At 42.6% G+C, this 27,570-nt stretch overlaps 1 protein-coding gene across 1 annotated transcript; it reads left to right on the top strand.

Moving 5' to 3' along the window:
- Positions 1–27,046, top strand: tango6 (transport and golgi organization 6 homolog (Drosophila)). The gene is made up of 18 exons (XM_070830811.1): positions 1–125; positions 636–1,282; positions 1,769–1,885; positions 3,322–3,469; positions 3,738–3,844; positions 4,005–4,167; positions 4,736–4,803; positions 5,129–5,241; positions 7,068–7,244; positions 7,410–7,536; positions 7,713–7,916; positions 8,672–8,815; positions 12,384–12,920; positions 14,420–14,477; positions 14,644–14,802; positions 19,220–19,371; positions 23,740–23,853; positions 26,746–27,046. The coding sequence occupies exons 1-18, from the start codon at positions 23–25 to the stop codon at positions 26,920–26,922; spliced, it is 3,315 nt and encodes a 1,104-aa protein (XP_070686912.1). The 5' UTR covers positions 1–22; the 3' UTR covers positions 26,923–27,046.
- Positions 27,047–27,570: the final 524 nt, after the last annotated feature.

Here is a 27,570-nt window from a genome sequence, read left to right as displayed (position 1 = left end):
ACCATGTTGGGCTAATGAAATCATGTCCACACCTGTACATGAGCACACAGTCCGCCGTCCATGTGACGGTGAGGTGACTTCTGCTGTTCTCTCCGCGGTCAGTGTTCTCACAAAGCCTGTTGGCGGTAAGTGAATAGTTTGCCGGTAACGCTACCGAGTGAGTACAGCATGGCTTGGATGGTTGTCTGTAGCACTTCATTTTAGTTGCTAAAACTCATCGTTGACCTGACCTTTAATGAGAGGAACTGTGATAGGAACTTAGGAAAACATCTCTCCTGGTACCTCTTGCTTCCTTTATCGGACAGTAGCAGCTTAACGTTAGTCTGCGTCAGTCCCCTGAACATCTGGAGCTTCAGCACATATTTATATTTATATAGTCAGCACAATGCATTTGATGGGCAATAGAAGGGAGCTGCTCGAGTCTATGAGCTAACTTACTGAACACATTTCTGTTCCATACTGTTTCTAACTGCTGGTAGCTCTGTCCATGTGTGTCTGTCCTGATGCTGCTTGATGAGCACAGTGTTTTACTGGACATGAAGTGCGATACAACTCAGCATCACTGGTAAAACCGGCTAGACATAATCAACAGTCCTGCATAGAACCCCCACGCTGTTTTTCTGTGTTCTCTGTAGAGTCACCTCTGCATGGAGCCCCGTCCTCACACCAGCAGGCTCTCTTGGAAGTGCTGCGTGCCAACAGAGCCCTGCTGCTGGAGCAGCTTCAGAGCCGCACCAGCTTTGAGGAGGTGAGGAGGCTGCGAGGGGAGGTGATGGCGGGGGCAGACTGGTTCTCCAGTGATCCGGTAGATGCCACATGGGGCTTTGTCCAGGAGTGTCTCCTGCTGCTCCTCACCTTAGCACGACACCTTTCTGCTGAACTTGAACTTTTCAGGCAGACCCCTGCTCCTCCTGCAGCTAAACTCACCCCTGAGATGGCTCCAGCTTTACCTCCTGATGTCCTCAGTGTCACCCAGCAGAAGACACTTGAGACTGCTCTTCAGTTTGTGGTTTCTCTGGGGCTCTGTCCCTACTTGGGCCCTGGAGTTGGTATACCTCTGGGTCGCAGGTCAGCATTTGGAGCCGTGGTGGAGAACACTGTCTGCGGTAGGCCGGGCCCAGCGGTGGGACGCCGCCTTTTTATCACCATACATGTCCTGTTGCAGATGGCAGAGCTGTCATCTCTCGCAACAGTGCTGTTCACTCGGCATCTAGGGGATGTGATGGCAGCACTGTGCCAGCTTGGCTACCAGCCACAGAGAAGCGGCACTGAGGAGCAGAAGGTAACTTATCTGGAAAGATCTTTTTTTATTCCTTATCAGAGGCTGTCACCTACCTTACCCACAATACAACTGTACCGCAGACAGTTTAGTTGGTCATGTGTGTCATGCTGTTAGTGGCCAATGTAGCCTGGAGTTTCAAGCAGAGTTGAGGGTCAGGACATGATTTAAATGAAACCCCTGCAGGGAAGTGAGGTAAAGTCACCCTTGAGATGGGTCCCCCTGATGTCCTTAGTGTCACCCAGCTGAAGACACACACTGCTCTTCACATTGTGGTTCCTCTGGGGCCCTGGAGTCGGTACACCACTGGGTCGCAGGTGAGGTAATCATTTGAAATCTTGGTGTGGTCCAGGCCTTGGTGTAAAGGCCTGGACATGACTTACAGTAAACCCCTGCAGGTAAGTGTTGAGTATGTTTTTAATGCTTGTGGTAAAGTGAAGTAAAAGGCTTTGGTTTTTTCTACATTAATGTCAAACTTTTTTGATGCAGGGAATCAGTGTTGAGGAACGTCACACTTGCAAGGAGGCCCTCAAAAGCCTTGTAGGAAAAGTCTACCAGCCAATGGTCATCAAGGAGCTGCTGATCCTCCAAGGTGGACCCAAACAGGTATGAATGTGTGACAGGGACAATTGTGTGCTTTTCATTTTGATTAATATTTGAAATGATTATATTGGTTAGAGGTTGTCAGTGTCCCAAATCTTATCCCTTAAAGAATAAATTGATGATCTCTGGAGACAAAAGGGGCAATTTCAGTTAAACTGAACTCACTTAAATACCAACTACAAAATAGGGAATAGCTTTATTTTTCCATGTGACATTGATAAAGGAAATTGTAGCATGGAGATGTGAAGTCTGATTTACAGCATTTGATCCTTGGAAAGAGATGTTTTAGTTCTATCTGGTCAAGTGAAATCAAAGGAAACGTGACATCCAAGTTTTCTAAATTGATGTATTTTCTTTGGCCACTTGGGGGCAACAAGCTCTAAGCACAGCACTAACATTAGGTTTGGTCGAGATGAACCACGCTACGCCTGCAAAGTAGACGAGATCAGGCGGCGGCAGTTTCCAGCATCCTTCAAAGAATTTACAGGAAGTCACAGAAATATTATCCTAGTAGATTTAACACAGCAATAAATCAAATTTTCACGTTGGTCTGAGTTTGTCAGTTGGACTTTTCATTTGTTTAAGAATGCTGCTGTTATAATTGAGGAGAGAAGGAGGTCATGTTTTATTGAATGTCAGCCTACACAAAAAATGTATCTTAAGGCACTAGCATTAAATATTTCAATTACACAGGACATTAGGATTTTTCTACCTATTTGTGGTCATAGCTACGAGCCAGCTCTTTGATCATGTGACATCCAGGTGTTTCCTATCATGCCCTGGGTTATGCATTCAGTGGAGAGCTAATGCGATGCCTGGCTCTAAAAACTGCATCCGCCTTGATCTCACGGCGTTGAGCACGTTGGGATCAAGTTGAATACAAGTCTAAGTGGCATGCATTGTGCGGTGACTCTGCACAGGCCTAGCTCATCTCTAACAAGCCTATTATTTCCTAATAAAGTTCATACGCTGAGCATGTTGGCAAACAGTTAACATATCCAGCACAAACGGAGCGCTATTTGCTTTCACTTGGTTTCTGGCCATCTGATATTGTCTGTTGTCTCTCATTTTAGCTCTCTGGCTCTTTAGCTGCTAAGTGCTCCACTGTGTTCACCAGCTAGTTGCTAACTTTGCTTGTCTTCCATTTGGTACGGGACAGGTAGTGCATACGTTTATCAGAGCTTCTTTGCTGAAAAGAGCTGCCTGCTGCAGCAGGAAACAACAAGAGTAATGAAAGTGGTGAGACTGAACCAGAACAATACAGTTGCAGGCTGCTCAACATTGGATGATAATTCTCTGTTCTCAAGTTAACTATTTAAAAAACACGTTGGTTTATTAATGGTGGTCTCATAGTTTTGTTTTCATTTGGATTTCCCAATCTAGTTGTTTATAAGGGTCACTGTGAGGCCTTGTCTGATATGTTCTCTCTCTCCTTCCAGTGTGGTCCAATGAGAAGTTCCAGCGGATCCAGCAGCAGGGCAGCTCCGGCCTGGCTGAGGCGTCTGTGTGGTCAGCTGCTTTCTGAGCGCCTCATACAGCTTAATGGTGTCCAGGCTGTAGTCAGAGCCATCCTGGGTGGAGGAACAGGTGAGTAAGAAGGGAGGTTATAGAGGAAGGACTGTGAGGAGCACAGTGTGACTGAAACAAGGAGAGACTCGAATATTCACTCAAATGTAATCTACATACTGCATGCACAGAAACATCACCATTTCATAAATTTCCCTCCTTTATGTCTCCATCACGCTGTTTGCCTCGATTATATCATTTGCTTAATTTGTTTTATATTACGTTTGAATCTTTTCATAGAATAAAACTTTCATTTGATGTGTAAATAGAACCTGTCTCTGTCCTCTAGGCGATGAGTCAGACTGGAGGAAATGTGACAGTGTGGCCAGGATCCTGGTGACCTGCCCTCAGCAGTCTTCCTCAGCAGACAGCTACTACAGACAAGTCTGTCCTCAGGTCAGCTTAAAACACACACACACTCACACACACATACACAGTGGAATACACGCTAAACTCAGTACGTAATGTTGCTGTCATCCCAGAACTCAGCAGTATGTGTACCAAATCTAAAAACGTGTTTCTCTGTGTGCATATGTTTGCTTCTGTTGTTGTCTAGATCCTGGATCTCCTACACTTCAAAGACAAACTGACAGCCCGACAGTTTCAGTGTGTGGCCACTAGAGCTGTGCTCACTATGGTGAAGGAGAAGCCCAGCTTTGCCCAGCAGTGCCTGCTCACTCCTCTGCTCGCACCTCTCCATCGCTGCACCACTGCTACGAGTCAGTAACACGGCCATCTTATCCATATGTACTGGATGTTAAAGTGGTTCCAGAGTGCACAGTTGCAAAATGTTGTAACATTTTCCATGGTTCACACAGATCAGTTTGATGAAATCTTTAATATACTTTAAATGTACAGTGAAATATTTCGTCATGGCAACAGTCCTTTTTACTCAAGTGAGTCACCCAAACTCCATGCTGTTTCTTCACATGTTACAATTTTGTTTAAATTCCTTTACAGAAATAAAGTGTATGAGACACTAGATAATTAAGGAAAGTTGAGTCAGTCTGCAGAAAACATATGCCATATTCCTACTTGAAAGGCTGAGCATACATGTTACATACAGTATATTATATATACTCAAGATTTTTTATTTATTTATTTAACCCATATTTAACCAGGTAGGTCAGTTGAGAACCGGTTCTCATTTGCAGTGACGACCTGGCATGATGTGCATGTTGTGTTTGCCTGAATGTTCTATCATCACCTTGTCACAGAAGCAGCAGATTGATGAGAAGTCAAATACCAAAAGGGCTGAACACTGTGGTGCATATGTGTGTTTTCCAGACGAAGTTCATTCCCAAATTGCAGTGGAGGAGTGGGAGCTGACGTGTTGTGTGGAGGACGTGTACAAGGTGACACTACAATAATGCACCTGGAATCATCGTAATGATCAGAGCTCAAACCTTCATAATTCCAAAATAGGATTCTGTTAGAAGAGATTACACAACAGTATTTAATTATTGTCAAGCCTTGAGGGTCTTTTACAGGTGTTAGCAATAACAACAGAGCAACAAAAACTGAATAATAATGGTTGTGTTAATCCTTCTTGTTTTGGTTGAAGATTTGCAGTAACACAGTTGTTCCCAGCTAACTCTGTATTCTCAGACTGTCTCTCGTCCTTATGATGTCTCTCACAGTGTTACAGGTGTCAATGGCTCTTGTCTCTTGTGTTGTCAGATATGGGTGGTTGGAAACAGTACGTCAGCGCCTCTTCTCAAAGCTCTACAACAAGTTCTTCCTGTTATCTTCACACTCTTCTGTTTCACCAAGCAGAACGTGTGTAATCTACGGTATGTTTCTCTCTGTTATTCGCTGGGATTTTCATGCACAATGCTGAAACAACCTAACTTCCACAAAGTAAAGTTTGTACCAGTGTACCCGTTAACATTTAAAGTTATTTTGACAGTTTGACAATTGTGCTCTCTAGGTTGATTTTCCAACTTTCAATCACTAATTTGTAATAAATGTAGTTAATTAATTTCAGTACAGTGTGACAATATAAGTCCAATTAAACTCCCTTTTGATATAAAAAAAAAGGGAGAAATGTAAATGTAGTTCTTGGTTTCATGATAGTGCCCCCTAGTTTAGCCTTCATTAGACAGAATACTGAACATTCTATCATAGACAGTACAGACAGTCACACAACACAAGAGCCACAGACTTAATAACCACATTAGCTTCCTGCTAAAGTCTCCTTCTTATCTGACTTACAAACATGAACAGACGTGTTGTCCTGTATGGAAATATTCTCACGACACAAGATTTGAGAGAGCACAACACAGATGTAAGTGCTGTTCAGCCGGCTGATGTAGTGTGGCTGAGTTTACTGTTACAATTATGCAGTATATATATAGCACAGATCAAACATACTGTATGAATAAACTAGGTGGATAGATGCCCACAATTTGGCTGAATGTCAGCTTGTTAAAATAACAATGATTGACACAAATTTTAAATGTATTAATTTATTTTTTTCAGGATAAACAATAGATACAATAAGATATTTTGAAGTTACCGACTGCTGTCCTAAACTCTAATATGATCGCCAATCACTGCTAATGGAAGAGCAATTTATATATATATATATTATCTGCCTTGTGCAGATATTAACTTGTCAGAAACAACAAGTTGCAGCTGCTAATATGTGCAATGCTAATGTCAGTTCGTAGGCTAGATGGCTAACGAGCTGCTCAGCATGTGCACTTACCTGCTAATGTCACTTTGGCCCAGTTAGATGCTGGTGTGGCCCCCACTCTTCAATACCATTACATTAGTTTTGACTGCAAAAATCTGATTTCAGTTGGACTTGGTTATATCTACTAATATTCATTTCTGGAAATGCAGTTCGGATTGATTTTTGGTGATTCACTCAGACTCCAACTGTGAATTAAGAGGAAGAAAACCTGAATATTGAAAGTGTGCTGCTTTGGGACTGTTTTGAAAAGAAAATACAATACAAAGTATTGTGTGTCAATCCAAAGCCTGTCTTATTATTATTATAAACACACCAATGTGCCTTATTGTTGAATTGGACATCATATTCCTTTATAACTGACTCGATCAACATGCCCCGTCCTGCTTCCAGAAATGCTCACGATAGCACAAAGGTGCATAATCTGCCACTGAAATGTGTCTCCAACAAATGCACTGTTTTCTTCTGTTTGGTTCACATTCGCTGTGAATTACAATGGAATAAGAAATAACTATTAAGATTTATGTCTTGAATACAAACCAATAAGCTACAGTGCCATGGACAGGGTAGGGAAGTCAAATATTGGTTAATGCTTGGCGATACTAAAAATGTCCAGTCACAGCCAGCCTTATCCTTCAAGCAGGCTCTCCATGTCGGAGAGATTTCAAAACACTCTTAGATTGAAACTGCATTTTCTGATGATAATACAACATCAGAGTCAAAAATGAATAAATAAGAACATAAATGATTACCTGTATTTGGCAAGTGGTTTTTAGTGCTTACTTAAAACTGCAACTGGCACAGAAGGCTGCCTGGCAGGAAATCATTTTTAAAATATCTAGTTTGGAAAATGTAAACCTTCCATGGATTGTAGCGAAGGGGACACTGACAATGAGCTGTGTGTGTGCGTGCTCTACTCCACAGCGCCCCCTGTCAGGAGATTTTGCTGTGGTATCTGAGCCACACTGAGACGTTTGCGGCCCTGTCGGCACTAAGGCAGCTTTCAGGCCTGCAAGGACAGAAGAATAAGGTGGCAGCAGACTTCCACTTCACTCCGGGCAGTGACGGAGGAGCCAGACTCTGCTCCAGAGAGAGCTGCAGGTGACTAACATGTTCTCACCACTGATCATTGTCAGAGGGGTCGTTGGCTCGTCAGTAGCAGTAAAAGAGTCACTCTTTTATTTCCCTCATTCTACCTTTCGTTCCTTTTTTCTCCGAGATGGTTTTCTGAGTGGCTTCCCTCACTTCTCTGTTCTTGTGTCCCAGTGGTGAGGACGATGCTCTGTATGAGAAGCTGTCAGATGAGCAGTGGGAGCTGGAGTGTCTAATGCAGCTGCTGGCTGAGCTCAAAGAGTCTGACCTCCCTGGAGACTTCTTCCTGGACCTGCTGCAGGTAAGGAGTACACACTTATTAACCCCTGTAAAACACAACTACATTCAGTCCAGGGCAATAAATACTGCCATTGTGCTTAGCTTTGCTGAGACTCTGGCAGAGAACTTTGTTCTACTTTCCTCCTGGTGGAAATGTCACTGTTTCAGTCAATGTTTCATCATTTGCTTCTCCTGCAGGAGTTGACCAGCTGGGCAGTTGCAGAAGATGAAGAGCAGAAAGATGAACAGGAAGTGGACGTGTCAGCTATGACACTCCTGGAGGCGGAGCAGCAGCGGCTGAGCCGAGCTGCGAGTCAAGGCCAGAGACTGGCTTTGCTCCAGGTGTTGGCTGTGATGGTTGAGTCTCTGCAGCATACTGTGTTGCTGAGAAAAACCACACAGGTGAGTGGAGCGATGTGCACCCCGCATAAGAAGCAGAAATGCTAAGTTGCCCACACAAGCCCACACTGGTGGCATAACCCTAAAAATATACTGCAGAAGACTTTGCTTGCAGTATATTGCACCTGGCCTTGTTTCAGCAGCACGTGTCCTAAATCCATTTTGAGTAGTTTTTTAGGGATTACTTTAAATGAGGCAGATGATGCAGGGCAAACTGCACTTTGTTGGGCTTTTATGTTGAAAGTGCTCTTAGAGGAAGTGTGACTTCCCTGAAACGTCATATCCCACCCTCTCTAATATGTTGCCTCATCTTCCTGGGATTGTGTCTGTCCTTCTCTAGCATATTTTAAAATCAGCCTGTGCTCCTGTGGGAGTTCTTGTAATGAAAGCAGGCCATGTTGAGTCATGCTGTGATACAAAAATAGCCTTTTTGCTTCATTTCTGGAAGGGTTCTGGAGGAAAGGGTGGGTTGCTGGCTGGCTGCTATTGTAGAGCCAACAAACATTCCCTCAGATTAAGAAAGGTCTCTGATAAATGGGTCTTATTTCACTGGATAATGTTTTCTTTTTAGATGTCTTCCCTTTGGATGTCTTTATAAGGAATTCGTGTTCTTTCAAAATTTCCATCTCCATTCCATTCTTCCCACTCTTCCTTTTCTAATTCCACTTTGAGGTTTAGCATCTATATTTACCATTTTTGAGCCCCTGAATCTCTTTGTGTGTATAATGTGTCCATGGCTCTGTTTGTCCTTTCTCCAGATAGTGGACTACATGGTTTCCCTGCTTCAGAGGACCTGTGTGGGTCTGGATATGGCCACTGGTCCAAGTCTTGGGAATCCAGTAGAGAGCCAGGCGCTGAGCATGGGGATGGGCTTAGTGGCCATTCTGCTGTCTGGACCACAGGTACTCACAACATGTTGCTCATAAAACCACATCTACCTAATGATTATGTACTGTATTCTGATGTTTACTTACATTATAGAATACAATATAATACGTTATAATACATTTATGTATGTATTAGAATTCACCCTCACCAAACAACAGTTGTGCTGTCATGGCTAAAGTCCTTATTTGCTAGAATGTGGAAAACGGTGTGCAATTTCTAATCTGCAACCACACCCCTGTTTTGGAGACATGAGATGTAGCTGTGTTCACCAGCTACACATCTGGCTGAAAGAATACTGTAGCAGCAGGGACATCCCCTTTGTGGAGGATTTTACTTAAAGTGCAACTTGCAGGTTAGAGACTTCATCCAATCAATGTGTAGGGAAAAGATCTAGGACCTAGATTTTCATAAAAATATATTCCCTACAGTGACTTTTGAGAGAATTTGACTTCCACATCTGAAAAAGCCAAACCAGAAGTGACGTAACATTTGGGAGAGCGGTAGATTCAGACAACAAAGATCAATGGATCTGAAGCTAAGCTTGATACTGAGGAGGTTATAAATGTTTATTTGTACAACTATGACAGACCACAGCCGTAGAAACCTGTTGGACGTCCAAGGGATCAGGATGAGACTAGGGTTAGAAAGAAGAACAGTCAGAGAAGAGGAATGGAGTTGTGGTGGGAGGAGAACCAGTGGAGAACGGGACAGGTGCCTGGCTGAGTGATCAGCATCAGCTTATAGATCGATAACACTACACGTATATATCTGTGGGCTACAGCTAACTCTGTGTTCACATTACTACATTGGTAAAGCATTGGTTGTCTAATACCAGCCGGGAGTGTTGATACTTACTTACTACATAACAGAAAGTAAGGCGCTACTATCCGCTTGTATCGTGTCTCATAATGCCTGATATAACCCTTTAAAGTGGGAGGGGGAGAGACATCGCTGACTGACTACAATTACTTCGTGTCACAAGGTGCATCTCATTAGTGAAATCATTCTGCTGACGAATTTGGAAGTTAGCAAAAGTTAGAAAACCAGACTTGGGGTGCACAGAGCATGTTTTCATCAAACTGAACTGTGACCACCGCCTGCAGCTGCAGCACAAGTCGCTGCTTCCCGTGAAGCTGCTGTGTGCAGAGTGGCAGGAACGGCAGCGGGTTTCAGTCTTAAAACTCCATCTCATCGCCGGGAAGATAATCCTGCACAAAACACACTCAGGCACCAAAGCAAGCAGCTTTTCTTTTCCTGCTGGGAAAACTGTGGACTCCATGTGCTGACAGGTTAGAATTTGTGCAACCTGCATAATACTTAACCATGATGATGTATAGTAAAATGCCATAAAAACCCACTGATACTGACAGCCACTCTCTCCTCTCAACTCCCGCCCTTATGTCTTAACACGACACATAACATAAAACATTAAATCCTGCATTACTATTTAAAATTGGCATTTTCAGACATGGTTAGATATAAAATGTCCTGTATGAATTAACATGCAAGTTGCTCTTTAATTCTTCAACTAACCTGAGTTCTTTAAGCATAATGGCTCTCATCTTTTATCCTGGAACATTTAACTGGCCCCACTCTCATGCAAAGACTCCTCACATTGTCAGTACCAAGCCCGCCGCTTCTCAGGAAAAGGGAGGGCAAACTACAGTCTACTTCATTACAGTGCCCCCTAAGGTAGTGTGTTCAGTACAGATACAGAAGATCATGAGCGGTCTATCCTGCCACTGTGTCATGTACAGGCTATTTTGACTAATGGTGCCAGGCCTGCCCAAACTTCTAGCTCTCTACCAGATAAGACATATACCCTAGATAAAGTCATTTCCCCCCACCTCACTTGACATAATCATGTTGATGCAGCAATAGAAGTCATTGTTGTGTCATTATTTGGTTTGCTCTGACTGAGGAAAAGCTTACTGGAAACCTTTATCTTCCGCAGCAATTTTTATTGAAAACATAGACAGTCGCAGCACAATGCAACTCTTTCAACCTCTGCTCGGCGTGCCAAGATTACTGCATGCCCAGATGAGGTCATTATACACATACCAAGGATATGAGAAAGTAGACTATTTTTTCCTGTTGTCTAAACAAGAAACTGTTACTTCAGATCATGTTGTATGGAATCCCTGGGGCACCGTCCACACACTTCTCCAACAGCACAGCTGTCATTTGCAGCATTGGTAACCCTGACAACAGAGCGCCACTTGTTATCTTGTGGGTGGCAACCAACCCAAACAACCAGACAGGCAAACTGGGCTCCGAAGTCAGAGGCAGGGCTTGTACAACTGTAGGTTTCACAGCTGGCCTGAATGGGAGAATCCTGTGTGTAGAATCTAAAGAGGGAACATTCTGTCATAGGTATTACCCACAGAACATCATTTACAGAATACAAAACAATTCATTTAACAACAGCCCCTCTGCAGTCCTGGCAACATACATCACTCACCAACAACATTTTTATCCTAAATGATTTTTTTTTAATCAAATGATTACAGCCAGCTTGATGAACTAGGCCTCCAGAGTATGACACTTTCAGCCTGCTGAGACCCAATGACCGTGGTGTTGGACTAGTAGCTATATACAAAAAGTGCTATGAATGGATTCAGCCATTTGTCAATGACTTTCTAAGCTTTGAAGTACTTTTCTTCACATTTTGCAACATAGGCCCAGTCCTCTGTGCTGTTATTTACGGAAATTGCAGAATTCATTAACAACTAAATTACCTCAATAAGAGCAGCAGTTGCCATAGTTGCTGTTAACATCAATCAATCTAGCAAAAATATTGCAAATATGTGGAAATTCTATTTCTATATCTATTTCTGATCAAGAACTATATAAACTTTTGAATGGAAGTTGGTCTTTTATGTGTTGCCTTGACACTGTTTTAGCCCATCAGAAAGATCATTAACACGTCTCTTGAAACTAGATGTTTTCCAGGGTCCTTTTTAAATTGCTGCTATAAAACCCTTGTTGGGGGGAAAAAACAAACCTTGATACTGATGTCTTGAATAACTATAGGCCTACATCAAATCTTTTTTTAAGTAAGGTACTAGAAAAGGTTGTTCTTAACCAATTACCAACTTCCTGAAGAGAAATGAAAAGTTTCTGTCAGGGTTCAGGGCAAATCACAGCACTGAGACCGCTCAACACTGATGCCAACAAGGTCTCTGTCCTAGTTCTATTACACTTAAGTGCTGCATTTGATACCGTTGATCACAATATTCTTACTTCTTACTGAGACCTGGGTTGGCCTCTCTGGGAGTGTCGCTGTGGAAAATCCAATCCATTCATATGCACAGATAAAAACAAGTTTCACTGTACAAAGAAATTCGAGTAGCATCCAGTAAAGCTAGTAGCTGTGGTGGAATTGTTCTCTGCTGCAACCCATTCAAAACACAGAACACTTATATCCCAGGTGGCAGGCGCTGTGGTAACTACTGGCTGTCTGAAAGCATCTTAAGAGTCAAACATATACGCTTCAGGGGTTCCACCAGGAAATGTATCAGAGAGGGTGTTAAGCACATTCTGCTCTCTCCAAATCACCCTCTCTCCTTTTTGATATTGCAGCTTAGTGCAGCAGACTACGCTTCTATGTCGAGGCTCCTCCCACCACTGGAGACGCTGTCTCAGATGCACTCTGATGTGGTCATCCAGGAGCTGGCATCCAACCTCAGAGCTGTCATTGCCACTCACGGTGCCTACCAGCCTGAACACTTCACAGCTACTGCTCAGCCCTCCAGAAACCCTGAAACAACAGGAAAGAATAACTCTGTGTCTTGTAGAGAAAAGCAAAAGATGCACACTGAAGCAAACAACTTACAGAGCAGTCCTCCTTCATCTACCTTGGACAGCAATTCACCGAGCAACACCCAAATCAGACATCCGGCATCCTCTGTAGGGTCTGCTGCAGGAATTAGTCCAAAAGGTGGAGGGAGGACCTCTGGTACCAGTGACAGTTGCCCCCTTACCAAGCCCATTTCTGATTGGCTGCTAGAGGCGTGTGACCCGGACGTGCCAAACAGAGCGTTTGCCCTGAGGGTCCTGACCCAGTTGGTGCACCAGGGAAGCCCAGAGGCTGTCCAGGCCCAGGAGAAAGTCCTCATGGTGGGTTGCTTGGTTGTATACTTAAATGTTTTCATTCTTTTTTGTTTTTAGGATTTAGTCAGTTGTTATGCTCAGAAAATACAAGTTTCATCATTATTTGTTTGAGAACCTATGGCCTTTAAAATATAGGAAAAAAATATTAAATAAAGGTCATGAGTTTTCCAAAATATGACATTCTGATCTTTCCCCCTTCATCATGTAAGTTAAAAGTATATTAAAACAATACCAAGATTGTGTACGTCCACAGTGATGCAAAGTATGACCCTTTTTAAAATGTAGAATATGAAATGAATTAGAGAAGAAACATGTTTAGCCATTGCTTGTATGTCTTGTTGAATGTAGCCAGCCAAGCTTGTTGCTTAGTAAATATATAAACATTAATTATGAAAACACATGTAATAATTGATTTGATGGCTTCTAATTTTAAATAACACTATACTGACATTAGGGTAATTTCCTTAAAGGTGCACCTTTTAATAATGAGACTGAAAAAGCTGATCATAAGAGCACGTTTACAGTGGTTGTGGTTTTGTGGCTGTGGTTTTCAGAGAAGTTAAATGCTTTCTCACAGTATTGGAGAACAGCTGGGCAAGATTTTAGTGTCTTCAACCTTCAAACTAGCCCCAACCCATGCATTATATTTCATTATTACACCAATGCAATCCCTCATTTTTTTAAATCCATGACTGTTCTTGCTCTCAACTCTTACTCTGTGTGTGTGTGTGTGTGTGTGACTGCGTGTGGACTTCATATTTTTGAAATATTAGGGATTTCACGGTCCAAAAGGAGCTGGGTCAAGATATTTTGACATTGGTTGCTTGGTTGAAACAGGACCTACGTTGCCATTGTGTGCTATTGTTGCATGCACAGCATGTGTGCATTGAGAACGTGGAGGTAGTGGTATCATTGGTGCCTTGTGGGACATTCTGAGCAAACATGTATAATAAATGAGGCGGTTGCACCTCCTCCCCAGGGGAGCCAGAGGGGACAATGCTGTACTCTAGGGGCTTGTTAAGGTGGTATGGACATGAAAGGGTACAAGTCATTTTGTATTCTCTGTAATCAGAAGGCCCCCACTGTGTGCACTTTAGATATACTTCAACACCCCGACGTTACAGCAGAAACCCTTTTTATTGATGTTGCTCCCTTTTGTGTCATGGTTAGGTTTTGTTCCCCACCTTTCATACGTGCTATCCATTCCTCTCCCTCCTTACTTTACACTCTGGGCTGGTCCATTCTATTCAGCTTTTTTCACTACCCCATTTTCTCCTCACCCAGTAAAACTACAACTGTCAAGGGCCTCTCGTAGTATCTGGGGATAATGTCTGGATTATTCTCTGTGGTTGCTTTGTTTGTCAGTCCTCTTTGGTTCTACTGGCAAGACCCACATTGGTAATGTTTTTGATGTTTTTATAGCAGAACGTTCTCAATAAGGAGCTTGTATAATTCTACACGTGTCTATGTGGTGATTGCTCATGGTGGTGGTCTGCCCTCTCTAGCTCTTCTTAGAAAACCTGGAGCACGAAGACTCATTCGTCTACCTGTCGGCCATTCAAGGTAATATCATGGTACAGCTTGGCCAAATGTGATGTTGTGATACCTTTTCATGAGATCTTATCTTTAGAAATAGTCTGTTTAATGTTTAATCCACTAGTAATATTAACTGCCTAGCTTAACAGTTGCCAGTAACTCTTGAAACTGACTAAGCCTAAACTGTGTGTAGGCCTGGCTATATTGGCTGATTCCTACGCTGAGAGGATTCTGGAAAGGCTCCTAAAAGACTTCCAATATGGTCCGTCCCTCCCTACATCCAACAAGGAGCACTCCCTGGAAACCCGCCTCAAAGTGGGAGAAGTCCTGATGAGAGCGAGCAGGGCTATGGGTGAGCATCATACGCTGTTTGTACAAATATAACCATTTCCTAACCCCTAAGAAGGTATCAGTTCATGTGGTGAGAGTGTAAAATGTTCTACTTGAATAATAAAAATGTTTTTTGTATGCATCTCTGTCTCTTAGCAAATGATAAACTGAACTGAGCACTGACTACAGTGGAGTGCATCTTCTCATGCTGTCATTATAATGGCATATATGATGTGTGATGTGCTAGTGGAGCTATCAGAGATAACAGAGCCATCTAACAGGGCTAAACACACATCACAACTAAGAGCTTTTGTTCAGAGAAAGATGAAGTGTTGAACAGTGAACTGTAGGTTAATGTGACAACGCCACAAGTTTACAGTAAATAAAGGGACTGAAGTACTTCATTGCATTTTAGGTGTATTGGCAAAATTTACAAATTTTCAATGACTACTGCTGTCTCAAGATTGTTCAACCCCTTCTTGACAAGCATCTTTAGTACTTAGTAGAGCACCCTTTTGCTTTTATGACCTGCTGCAAATGTGATGCATATCCAGACACCAGGTTCTGACAGCGTTCCTGAGGGATCTGAGCCCATTCCTCATGGACAACAGCCTCCAGCTCTCTGATGTTCTTGGGTTTGTGTGCTGCAACTGCCTTCTTCAAATCCCACCAGAGATTTTCTATGGAAGTCAAATCAGGCGACTGTGACGGACACTCTAGTATCTTCCAGGACTTTCTCTGAAGCAAAGCCTTGGTGGACTGTGGGGTTGGTGTGCGGCTGTGGCTCAGAGGTAGACTGGGTTGTCCCTCAATCGGAAGGTTGGTGGTTCGATCCATGAGCATGTCGAAGTGTCCTTGGGCAAGACACTGAACCCCAACTTGCTCCTGAAGCAGCTTCAGTGTGTGAAAGAACAGTCTCCTCCAACTTAGATTCTTCCTGAATGAATGATGTTTTAATGTAGAAGCACTTTGAGTTGTCAAAGTGCGCTTTACAAATACAGATTTAGACTCTGAGGAAGCTGAAGCTTGGGTGTCATTGGACCTCCCAAGCATACCTCAGACAGCCTGACATTTTCTCCTGGATTTCCTGATACTTGATTGAATCCGTCTTGCCCTCTAAACACTGCAGGTTTCCAGTACCGCTGAGGCACTGAGCCCCCGCCATGCTTCACTGCAGACAGGCTGTTCTTTTCAGTGTATGCCTCATTCTTTTCCTCCTCCAGACATACCGCTGAGCCACAGACATGACAAGTTCCAGTTTTGTTTCATCGTTCCACAGAACAGAATCCCAAAACGTCTGTGGCTTATTTATATGGTTTCAATCGTACTGTAGCCAACATGTCTTGTGCTTTTGGGTCAGTAGTGGTGTATGGAGGCCTTCAGTGTTTAGTATGCACCTTACTGTAGAAACTGAAACCTCAGTGCCTGCTGCCACCAAGTCTTACTGCAGATCGTTTGTAGTCACTCAAAGGTTTTTGGCCTCCTGCCTCCTCAGAAATCTGGTGGCAGCTGTTGATAGCTTCCTCTTTCTGCCACGTCCAGGTAGTGCAGCCAGTGTTCCTTTAGCTTTCAACTGCGAACTGTGCTTCCAACAGTATCTTCAGCGACATTCACTGCTGTCTTTTTGTATCCTTTTTCTTGTTTGAGCAAAGCAATGATCTCCTCTCTTAACTTTTTGGACAATTCTCTTGACTTGCCCGTATTTCTAACATGCAGCCAAATGTCACTGTGAACAAACCCCCCCCCAGTCAGTCCAGGTATTTGATGTGTTCTATCTCAAGCACACCTTGATTAGTTGCATCAGGTGTGCTGGAGACAACACCTGATTTGCAAAATGAGTGCTCTGATGAGGGATTCTATTCAAGGGGTTGAATAATTTGAGACTGCAGTAGTCATTAAAAGTGGCAGATTATGTTGAATGTGGAGAAACCACTTTTAAGTTTTAGTTGACTTGAGTTATTTCAATTGTTCTTGTTTGAGTTGTTCATTGAACACTGCTATTCTAATCTATCAAACCTTCAGCTAAGTAAAGAAACAACGATTTGGATCTTGGGATGGTTTACATTTATCTCGAGACACTTGTTGTTTTTGGGATGGTGGTGAGAAAAGTTATTCAGGTGCATCTTTCATCTCTGTTTAAGTATGGAGCTTTTGCTTGTTTGCTTTTTATACATTTTTAACTTTATTTTAACCCCCATTGTTTTATGATTCTTGTCTTTTAAATTGATTTAGTTTTTTCCAGTAAAGCACTTGTTAACCTTATGTTGGGTGCTATATAAAGTGTTTTATGATGATGATGACATTAATAATAATGATGATAATCATCATGATTCTTCTATTCTTCTAATACATGCTTTTTTATGTCTGCTTGTTTCCATATTTATATACATTATGTTCTATCTGTTCAGTTCAGTTCAAAAACTTTATTATCATTCACGACATACACACAGTGCACGTATGAACGAGATTTCGTTGCATCTGTTCTCCAACAGCATTTTCCTTAAATAAGAAATATAAAAATATAAGAAAGTATATAAATAAAAACACTGCACACATATCTGAGGTGGAAAGCTATCAGAAAGCACCACACCACAAATGCCACAGTGCAGGCTTGTTTTCCATGCAGATCTATGTTCAGAAGGGGACCCTGTGTATCAAAACCTTTCCCTGATTTAAAAAAAAAAACAAAAAAAAAAACCTTCTTTTTCTGCTCTGGGGTTTATTTGCCAGATTGCCATCGTACCACTTCCCTGAGACAATCAGGGGGTTTATATTCTTGCTGAGAGATTGGATAGACCTTCAGTTTGTTGCACAGTAATCCAGAGAGTGTCTGTGCTTGTCTTGAACCCCCCTGAGTTGCCAAGATCTGCCTTTTGCCAGGCTGCCATTTGTAAATAAGGTTTTCTTAATTGACTGGCCTGGTTGAGTAAATGTTGAATAAATTAAAGCTTGGCTCTGCTTTGGTTTGCTCCCAGTTGCTGGCTTATTGCACTCGTACACTCCTGTGAACTCCCATATCATGCACTGATGGGCAGAAAATGTGCTAAAAGAGAAGAACTCTGTGCCAAATGATGTTCCCAAGACATACAGGTTATTTACATACATAAGATGGGGATGTATAGACTAAACACAGCTCAGCAAATGTGGAAGCATGTGTGGAAGTGTTGCATCAGTTATTCCATGAGTGTTTTAGTGGATTAATACATGCATGTAATGCTATTCCATGTTTGTGTCTTGAGTGTCTGGCTCTGTGTGTTCTGGGTGTGAATTTCATGATTCTAGGGTAATCTAGGACAAACCAAATGGATCTGGTTTGGGGGTGTGTGCATTGTAGCGTAGGGGGCCCTAGACTACACTCTCATTAGGGTCAAGCAGATTTCAACTACTACTATGCTGTCAGCTGGTTGTCTCCTCTCCATGGAGGCCTCTGGCTTTCCTCTCTGCTGCTTGGCAGGAGCAGCTGCAGTCAGCAACTGCCTCTGTTCTTTGTATGTCTGCCTATGTGACGGTGTCGCCCACACACAGCTGGTTAAACCGAGTATGACTAGACTGGAAACAACAGTGTTCATTTTGTGTCAGGATGGGTTTAAATGGCTGGATACAATTCAGAGCTATTTGTCTGGTATCCTTGCTGCTGTCAGAAATCTCTTTCTCCCAAAACTGTTACTGTTCTAGAACTCCCCTCCCCCTCTACAGAGGTCACCTTGTCCCTCTTGTTTTTTTTGGCTCTGAATAGTTTGGTGTGTTACTAAACTGATGTGAACTGTGTATTTCCTCTTGGATTTAAGACTTCTAGCACAACGAGGTAAGAAGTGTTAGGATATGATTGAGTCAGCGCATGAAAACACTGGCAGTTTGTTTTGTAGAAGGGAACATTTCAATGTCAGAACAAATATGGAAGCTTGGTAGGGTTAGTAACGTCTGTTCATCCATGCAGTACCAAATTTCATTGCAGTCCAGTCAATAGTTATCAAGATGTTTCATAAAAAGCAACAATGTCAATCTGCTGGTAGTGCTAGAGGAAAAGTCGAGGGTTAATCATAGTCTGTAGGATTCATTATCAATCCCTGGTAATCCATGCAGTAGATGGTGGATTTTAAATTGTTTGTTTATTGTTGGATCACATTTTGCTTCAGAATTCCCTTGAAGTTTGAATAGACCCTATGCTTTTTGCTGTTAAGACCGGCCACACAACAAATGTATTTGATTTTAACTGCTTGTTCTTGCATTTGTGTCTTATGTAACATGACAGAAGCTTTATTAGAATGTGTTTTCCATAGGAGATGACGGGCGCTCTCAGCTGGGGGGGCTGGGAGCTGACATCATCTTTGTTTAACCTGAAAAATAATTAGGTATTTGTATGTTGTTGCTGAGAATGCATCTTAAATGTACAACATGGAAGCTAAATCGGGTCCTCCTCCCCTTTATTCCTCTTTTAGGGGAACTAGCACCCCACTTTGGCCGTCCTCTGGTGGGCGTCTTCCTGCAAGGAACCAGGGACCCAGACCAAAGCGTCCGGGCCAGCAGTCTGTCCAACCTCGGGGAGCTCTGTCAGAGACTGGATTATGCCCTAGGACCACTTGCTCAAGAGGTGAGAGGGCCCATGCTGATATGAAAGCTGAGTGATTCACCTGGGAGAGCTGGTTCTGTGCAGCGGTACAAAGTAAAAGGCAGCTGGGTCAATAGTAGAGGTCAAAGCGCCTTTATTATCATTACATTGTACACAATGCAACAAGATTAGTGTTGCTCTCCAAAATGTGAAAGTAAAACACAATCAAACAATACAAAACACAGCTCCTCCAGCGAGGGGGGGGGCAGCCAACGATCTAGTAGTATACAAAATAAATGATAATGGTAAATGGTCTGTATTTGTATAGCACCTTTCTAGTTATTTCAACTACTCAAAGCACTTTTCCATCACATCCTCATTCACCCATTCACACATCATTCATACAGGAGGGATCTAATTTGGAGGAGACTGTTCTTTCATACACACAGAAAACACACAAAATAGCGCTCATGAAAGCCCAGTCAATTTTACAGAGCAAATCACCACAACTGCAATGCAATGCTTTAAGCTGCATAAATGGAAACACCAAAGATACTCAGTGTTTGGATTCCCTCTGATCCATATTTCTGAAAGAAGCATGAGCTTTAGATGTAACACTGGGTGGGACCAGAGCATGAGTGAAAGTATTTGACATCGTAGCTAGTATAGAAATACAATGACAACAGACATGTTTCAGCTATGGTATTGTATGCTTGTAAAAGCTGCCATTAAAGCAATATTAACTATGTACTAGAAGTACTTATGTGACCTGGCAGAGGAAATTCTCATGGCCTTTCAAAAAGTTTCATATTTTACTTTTCCACTTATGCATAGTGGTTTCATTTGTCTGCCATCTGATCTTAAAAAAGTCAAGTGTAAATGTAGTGAAAACCAATTCCTCCAGAGATGAATCAGTGGATATGCATGTGTAATCTTTACTCTTCACATAGTGTAACTACATCAGTAAGCAGTCTGGAGAACAGCAGCTCACTGTGGCAGCTAAAGTTGCATTAAAATGAATGAAATTAGCTGTTGCTCTCTGTCTAATTGAAGCGACATCATTTCCACACACATGGTTAAATACAAGGCACCAGAGCTGCTCTAGTATTTATGTGATCATCGATGAAAGTCGAGGGAGGTGAGGGAGCAGTGTGAGTTAGAGCGTTCGTGTGTTTGTTGTTGTTTCAGGTTATGTGGAGATAGTTGTTAGGTAATGCTAGCTAAACTGTTATTGTTGTAGCAAAACTACTAAAGTGCAGAGGATATTCTTGTTCTGATGTTTTTATTAGGTGCGTTACTACCAGTCTCTGGGCCAACCCTGATTTTCATGGAGCCAGACATCAGATTAGTTATCTGGCCAACAGAGACACATGCATGTCACAAAGTGGAACTGAAAGTATCTTAAATCTCATCTGGATTTTATTGGGATACAAAACACTAGAAATGATGAGTATAAATGGGGCTTAAGTGGAGTTGGCTTTTATACGGGACTTGAATGCAGTTTCAGTACTGGAACAGGCCAGATGCTGAGAAATGTGTAGCAGGTTGTGTGAAGAAAGCTGTACACACATTTTTAGAACATCATGTAGGTCAAAGATATATGCAGCAATTAACTAGCTTACACATTTCCATGTTTGACTAGATCATATGGTTATGTGTGGTGATTAACTAGCTTAAACTACAGTTAGTTCAAACTTTCAGAACTCATTATGAGTCATTATGAGTTATTTTTTCTTGGTGGATTTAGTAGTAGTTTTTCCTGTTTGCTGTCTCTCTTCCTCTTCTCTTCCGTGTGCTTTTATCAAACTCTTAGATCTTGTTCAATATGTGAAACATTCATGCCGTCACAAAGGTGATACAAGGTACATACAGGTCAACCCTGGAAGGCACTGTTGCCCTTTCAGATGAATCCAGTTGTCATTCATACTGCATTCCCACTTGGTTTCTTAAAACCCTATTTCAGTGGATCCAGTGGATTCAGTGGATTTTACTCATTGTTAATTGGGCTTTGATCTCTGAAAGAAAGAGAGGTTACCACACAATTGATTTCATTTATAAATAAAAATTCAATTTCAATCTAGTTTTCACTCTCTACATACAGTACTGCGCTAACAAAATAAACATTTAGATTTTCTGTATTTGAATGCATTCTTACTTTACAGCATTTCTTCACACCTGCCTAAAACTTGTGCACAGTACTGTATCACTGAGACTGTTCTGTGTGTGTGCCAAAAAAAGAAGAAAAAATCAGTTTTTACAAAACTGCGAGCAATCATGCCAACAGGCAATGTTCCCTTTATAAGTCACCGTGCACCTGTTAATGTACGCTCAAGGATCTGCCCTTCTACATGCCTACAGTCAACCATGAATGGTCAGTACAAAGTAATGGTGCTTGTGGGTGAGGTGGAGGTAAGAGCGATGACGGTGTGCCGGGTGAGGTGAATAGTAAAGGCTCACAGAGTGTGTGGTGGCCAGAAAACTCAAATGTTATTTGGTGATGGATGCCCATTATTACAATGAACTGTTGATGCTCCGTACTTTAGTACTCTTTGACGTTATCTTGGATTTCTACAACAGGTGCTGATAATTCTACCAGGTAGCCTAGTTTGAGCTCAGGTGAAAGTACTCAGGGACACAGACTTCATCCGTAATTCAGGAACAGCACGCTAGACTTTCCTGAACCCTGCCACATCCTGGCATCTTCTGAGCATTTCAATAGCTGCGGTGTGCTGCACAACTGACCACCTCTGTCAGTAGCAACCAGTCCGGCCTTCTCATCTGCACTCCGGGAAGGGGGGGTGGTGAGACAGCACTGGTGAAAATACTGAGCAGAATTTGATTTGAGTTTGTTTATATCTTTTACATTTGCAAGACGCTTATGAATATTATGGCTCGCTAGCACAATAGCACAACTAACACTGCAGGTTTGAATGTTTAAGAGAAAATTGATCTAGAAGTAAAGTGTGATACAAGTGAAATTAAATGCCTCAAATTAAATTTGTACAATCTGGCTTCAATTTACCACCTCACCATCTGCATCATTGTTTTTATAGATCCTAACTTTTTCATGGGAAGTGGCGAGTGCCTCTTTCAGGTCATGTTCTTTGTCACCAATGCAGGCCTGTACTACATTTTAATTCTCCTTGACCTCAACCTGGCCTTTGATGCAGCAGACCACAGTGTCACTACAATGTAATCGGCAGTCTGACCACCTGGCACCAGTCACTCTTCATTGGTTCATCTTTTATGTGTCAAACAGGACCTTCTCTGTTTTGCTCCGAAATGCCTCCTTCTCTCGCCCTCCATACTTTCGTGAATTCCCCTGGGGTTTATTCTTGGTCCTCTGTTACTTCATCGTACACATGCAGTGCCAGGGCCTAATCACACATAGACATCAGAGAAATTGTCTTTCCTACGTGGAGGACACGTCAGACTTTTAACAAAGAGAAGTGACCATGTCGACCACGTTCCATCCAATCCTTCTCATTATCAAAGAAGTAAGAGTGAGGTCAGGAGTCACAGAGTAGCAGGTAATGATGTGCCGCTTTTAAGTGAGCAGTGAGCAAATCAGACCAAACTACAGCTGTGTTGTTGATACAAGGAATGATTTTCCTAACATGGACCGTTGACATTTCATCTAATCAAACTGAGTGCACATGTGTGCGGGTTGGTCTGTGTGCATGTGTGTGGGCTGCCTAAACACAAATACATGCCCACTCGTTTTGATCAAGGTCTGATTTGACAGAAACTGAGCCCACACTAACGTGTGTGTCTTAAGCTGCAGTGGTCAGAGGTTTTGTGTGTGTGTGTGTGTGTGTGTGTGTGTGTGTGTGTGTGTGTGTGTGTGTGTGTGTGTGTGTGTGTGTGTGTGTGTGTGTGTGTGTGTGTGTGTGTGTGTGTGTGTGTGTGTGTGTGTGTGTGTGTGTGTGTGTGTGTGTGTGTGTGTGTGTTGTGTGTGTTGTGTGTGTTGTGTGTGTGTGTGTTGTGTGTGTTGTGTGTGTTGTGTGTGTTGTGTGTGTTGTGTGTGTTGTGTGTGTGTGTGTACTGTACCCTGCTTGCATGAATAAGCTACACTGTCAGCTGGAGGAACAGGGATGCTTATTCATGAACCTGCCCAGTTTTACATTTTCACCCTGACTGTGTGGTTGTGTGTGAGAGATGGAGGGCCCATGTTTCATTTCGATGTCTGACCAATACCTCAATCGATTCCTTTTTTCTCTGGTATTGACCTCAGCAGTGCAGGCAGCGGAGTGAAACGTGTCATGTAAATTACAGCTCTAGATTGTGCTGTATTTGCTATCTAGAAAGGATCACTAATTAACCGCATTTTAGCTTTTTGCATACATCCTCATGCTTATACCACTGTCTGTGTGTGTCTGTGTGTGTCTGTGTGTGTCTGTGTGTGTGTAGCTGAGCTCCTGCCTAACTGCCCTGATAAAGACAGAAAAGGAGGCTGAAGTGAGGAGAGCTGCTGTCCATGTTATCACCCTGCTCCTCCGAGGGCTCTGTGACAAAACTACCCAGGTACACACACACTCACACCCTCACAACTGAATGATGAAAACCATGCACTCTATCTGTTGTACACCAAAATATTAAAGTGTTTCACAAAGACTTAATGACCTGAACTTAACATCGACGGAGCCGGTCATTTTCCCTTTGACCTACAGATAAAACAGGATCAAGATTTTCAAAGTACCCACATCCTCCTCTGTCTAACAACAGGAGATAACTGGTGTTTCTGAAAGTTTCATAGCTGATCCAACAGGATGTATCATAAGTTCAAATGGTCTCCAAGATTCCAGGGATGGAAGGCTATATGATGAAATGTTAGCAATATTTCAAAGCAGTTTTATCCCTAATCAGAGAAACGGTATGTTTTGATCAAGAGACAACAGAAGCATTTGATTGCAATCTTTCATATGAGTGAGTTGGTTGGGCAGCATGGTGGTGCTGTGGTGGTTAGCACTGTTGCCTCACAGCAAGAAGGTTCCAGGTTTGAATCCACGTTTGAACCTGGGGTCTTCCTGTGTGGAGTTTGCATGTTCTCCCTGTGCTTATGTGGGTTTTCTCTGAGTACTCCGACTTCCTCCCACAGTCCAGAGACATCCAGGTTAGATTAATTGGTGACTCTAAATTGCCTGTGAGTGTTTTAGAGTCTCTAAATGTTGGCGCTGTTCATTATTTGCTGGCACTAAAGGAACAGTTGAGAGCCACCTGCTTTATTTCTGGCCATGTTAGCAGCACGGCTCTGGGAGTGATCTCTTGCTCTACATGTTGATTTACCACATATCATATTATATTTACCACATCATAGGAGTACTATTAAATTCTATTCAGATTCTCCTGGCCTCCACAGGATGAATATTAATGACACAGGTCATTCCTGACTTTGTTGCCACCTACAAGTCACCACAGTGTTCTACTTTGAAAACCCCGTAAGGAATGTATTAAACAGCTGATCTACAAAGGAATGTGTTTAGATCATCTGCCAGAGGGCCCAGGCTGATAACGCCTCGGTTCTTTGGCCTCCTAAGTAGTGTAAGGAAGTAGTGAAGCAGGATCAGTGACGGGATTTCTAAATTAATTGATTGTAGGTTTGAGGGTACATGATGACACTGACTCTAACTCTTATGTATTCATAGTGTTAGAAGACATTTTCAGCAAATGCACCCAACAAATGCAATATGGGTGTTGTACTGTAATAATAACATTATGAAGAAACCTACAAAAATTAATGATACTAATGAAATAAAATATCAAATTGTATTATCAGGTGAAATCCTTGTTTTTGGATACGAGCTAAATGATTAATACATCAGATGAATCAAAATAATATCAATAGGTTTTCCTAAACCCCAGCAAGTAAAACATTTAGTGCAACACATCTGTGTGGAATAACATGCTGTGGAGACGCTGCTGTGTCTTTTTGATCATCATTTAGATGCACGCAGAGGAACTTGATGTGCTTTACCCTCTCTGATCATCAGCTGATCTGTGGAAGGGAGGGTAAAGCGCGCCTGTCCCGTCCTCCAATACATTATTAATCATGTGAGAAAGACATGTGAGGATGAAGGAATTACAGTAACTACTGTATATTACTGATGATAGGAATATGACTAATAATGAGCAATATGGTAATAGTGAATAACATGAAGATGCATATGAATAAAATAATATATAACACATAATAACATACACACATAAAGTGGCGATGGCAGACGATCCAGACGATCATCAAGCCAGAGAACCATGACCACGGTCCACAGAACCTGAGAGATGAAAGACAGTAAAGCTGCTTCCACAGATCCAGATTACTTTCACTGTCCCTTTAGATCAGTAGACAGATGCCAATCAAAGGGACAGAAATTGTCGTTTGGTTTACTCATGATAAAAGCTAAGTTAACATTAGCCTTATCCTCTCAGTCAATACCTAATGAATACATCCTCATCTTTAGATTCCGTTTTATGGAAAGTCTTCCCAGTGGCACTGAAAACGGTAAATACATTTGTTCTTGATTCCGTGGCTGCCCAGTGGGAACGCACTTGAATGTAAGCTGCTTGCTGCTGGCTCACGCGTGATGCGACATTTCCACGACTACAGTCAGCTGTCCAGCTTCTGCTCCCAGGTCAGGTCAGCTCCGGTCCTGTCATTACTGGAACAGCTGGAGAAGGGCAGCACCAGCTGTGCGTGGCTAATGATACACAGTGACATGTAAACCGATGAGAGGGACGGACCCTGGCAGACCGGAGCACAAAGGTTAGGCCAAAGTGGAGAGGAGCTGGCCAGGTGTTTGGGTGGCTGAGAATCAAATGGAGACTGAAGGTCTGTCCATTGTCTACACCACTTGTACTTATGGGCCGCAGGGGGGCTGGAGCCAGTCCCATTGGAGGTGGGGTACACCATGGATCAATCACAGACGGACAACCATTCATGTTCACACTCACACCTAAGGGCAATTTAGAGTTACCAATGAACCTAACCTGTTTGTCTTTGGACCGTGAGAGAGAGCCAGAGTACCCTGAGAAAACCCGGGAACTCCACACACAAAGACCCCCGGTTCAAACCACGAACCTGCCGGCCAGAGGATTTGAACCTGGAACCTTCCTGCTGTGAGGCAACAGGGCTAACAGGACTAACCACTGCTAAACTAAAGATATATAGTTTTTCTGATTAGATGCGGCACCACTGAGGGTTTTAGAGGGCCTAAATTTGTATCATCATCAAGATTTCAGAGAAGGAATGGCGGACTCCGCCACTAGATAGAATCTACCATAGTGATTGATAATTACTGAAAGTAAATACATTGAGTAGCTGTTGAGAAAACTTAGTTGGCAATAAAGCTGATTCTGATTTGATATTCAGACCAGACTAAAGTGTTGTAACAGTATAATCTCCATCTCTCTCCTCTCCAGGTTCTCAGTGATGTTCTGTTGGACCTGTACCGAGCTCTAAAGTGGGTAGTTCACTCCGACCCGGATGATGTTGCCGTCCTCCATGCTCAGCTTGCTCTGGATGAGCTTGATGACATAATGAGGAAGTTCATCTTCCCTGAGCAGAGGCTGGAGAAGAAGATCGTTGTCCTGCCATAGAGCTCAAATGTTATTTCTGAGGGGAACTCCTTCATAGTTTGGACTTCTAGAGGACTTTGTTTATGTGTACTGCGTATATCAAGTCTTTCCTTAGAAAAAGGAACCCTACATCATCTCTACAGTACCATCAACAACCCACATCCAAAATAAAGTTTTAAACGCACATAACGTACTGTTTCTATTGAAAGCACCACTGTTTTCCCAGTATGTAGCGGCAAATTTAAGCCTTGGATGGAGGAAAAGAATTGAGAGGGCAGGAAGGGGCAAATTAACAGACAATGGCAACAGCAAGGACAAAACCAAAAGAATAACTACACCTTCAATGCTGACAGTAAAGGAATGATCACAGAAGTGGAGGAGGAATGAAGGTTACTGCGCGCTGCTGTTAAAAGCGACAGTAAGTTTAGAATTAGTTTAGTCGAGGAGGCCAATAAGCTTTCTAAATCAACCCAGTTAGCAAGACGATGTGGATGATGACCGCTCAGTCCACAGGGTGATGTTAGGAGAAGAAGAAACTAAAACAGCGATACAGCTGCAGAGGTGTAGAGCTGAAAATCAGGTGGTGTAAGAGAAAGACAGAATGGACACTTCACACCAGTGACAAAGAAAAAGAAAAATGGAACAGTCCACCGCTGCTCTTTTTACAGG

The sequence above is a fragment of the Pempheris klunzingeri genome, chromosome 5 (assembly GCF_042242105.1).
Source record: "Pempheris klunzingeri isolate RE-2024b chromosome 5, fPemKlu1.hap1, whole genome shotgun sequence".
Classification (NCBI taxonomy): Eukaryota; Metazoa; Chordata; class Actinopteri; order Acropomatiformes; family Pempheridae; genus Pempheris; species Pempheris klunzingeri.
Note: the sequence above shows the minus strand (reverse complement) of the source record. Positions and strands in the feature narration are given on the sequence as shown.

Coding starts and splice junctions, on each gene's coding strand:
- tango6 (XM_070830811.1), top strand. CDS start 23: ATGTCCACACCTGTACATGAGCACACAGTCCGCCGTCCATGTGACGGT. Junction 5,242..7,067: donor CAGAACGTGTGTAATCTACG/GTATGTTTCTCT, acceptor TCTACTCCACAG/CGCCCCCTGTCAGGAGATTT. Junction 14,478..14,643: donor CTACCTGTCGGCCATTCAAG/GTAATATCATGG, acceptor AACTGTGTGTAG/GCCTGGCTATATTGGCTGAT.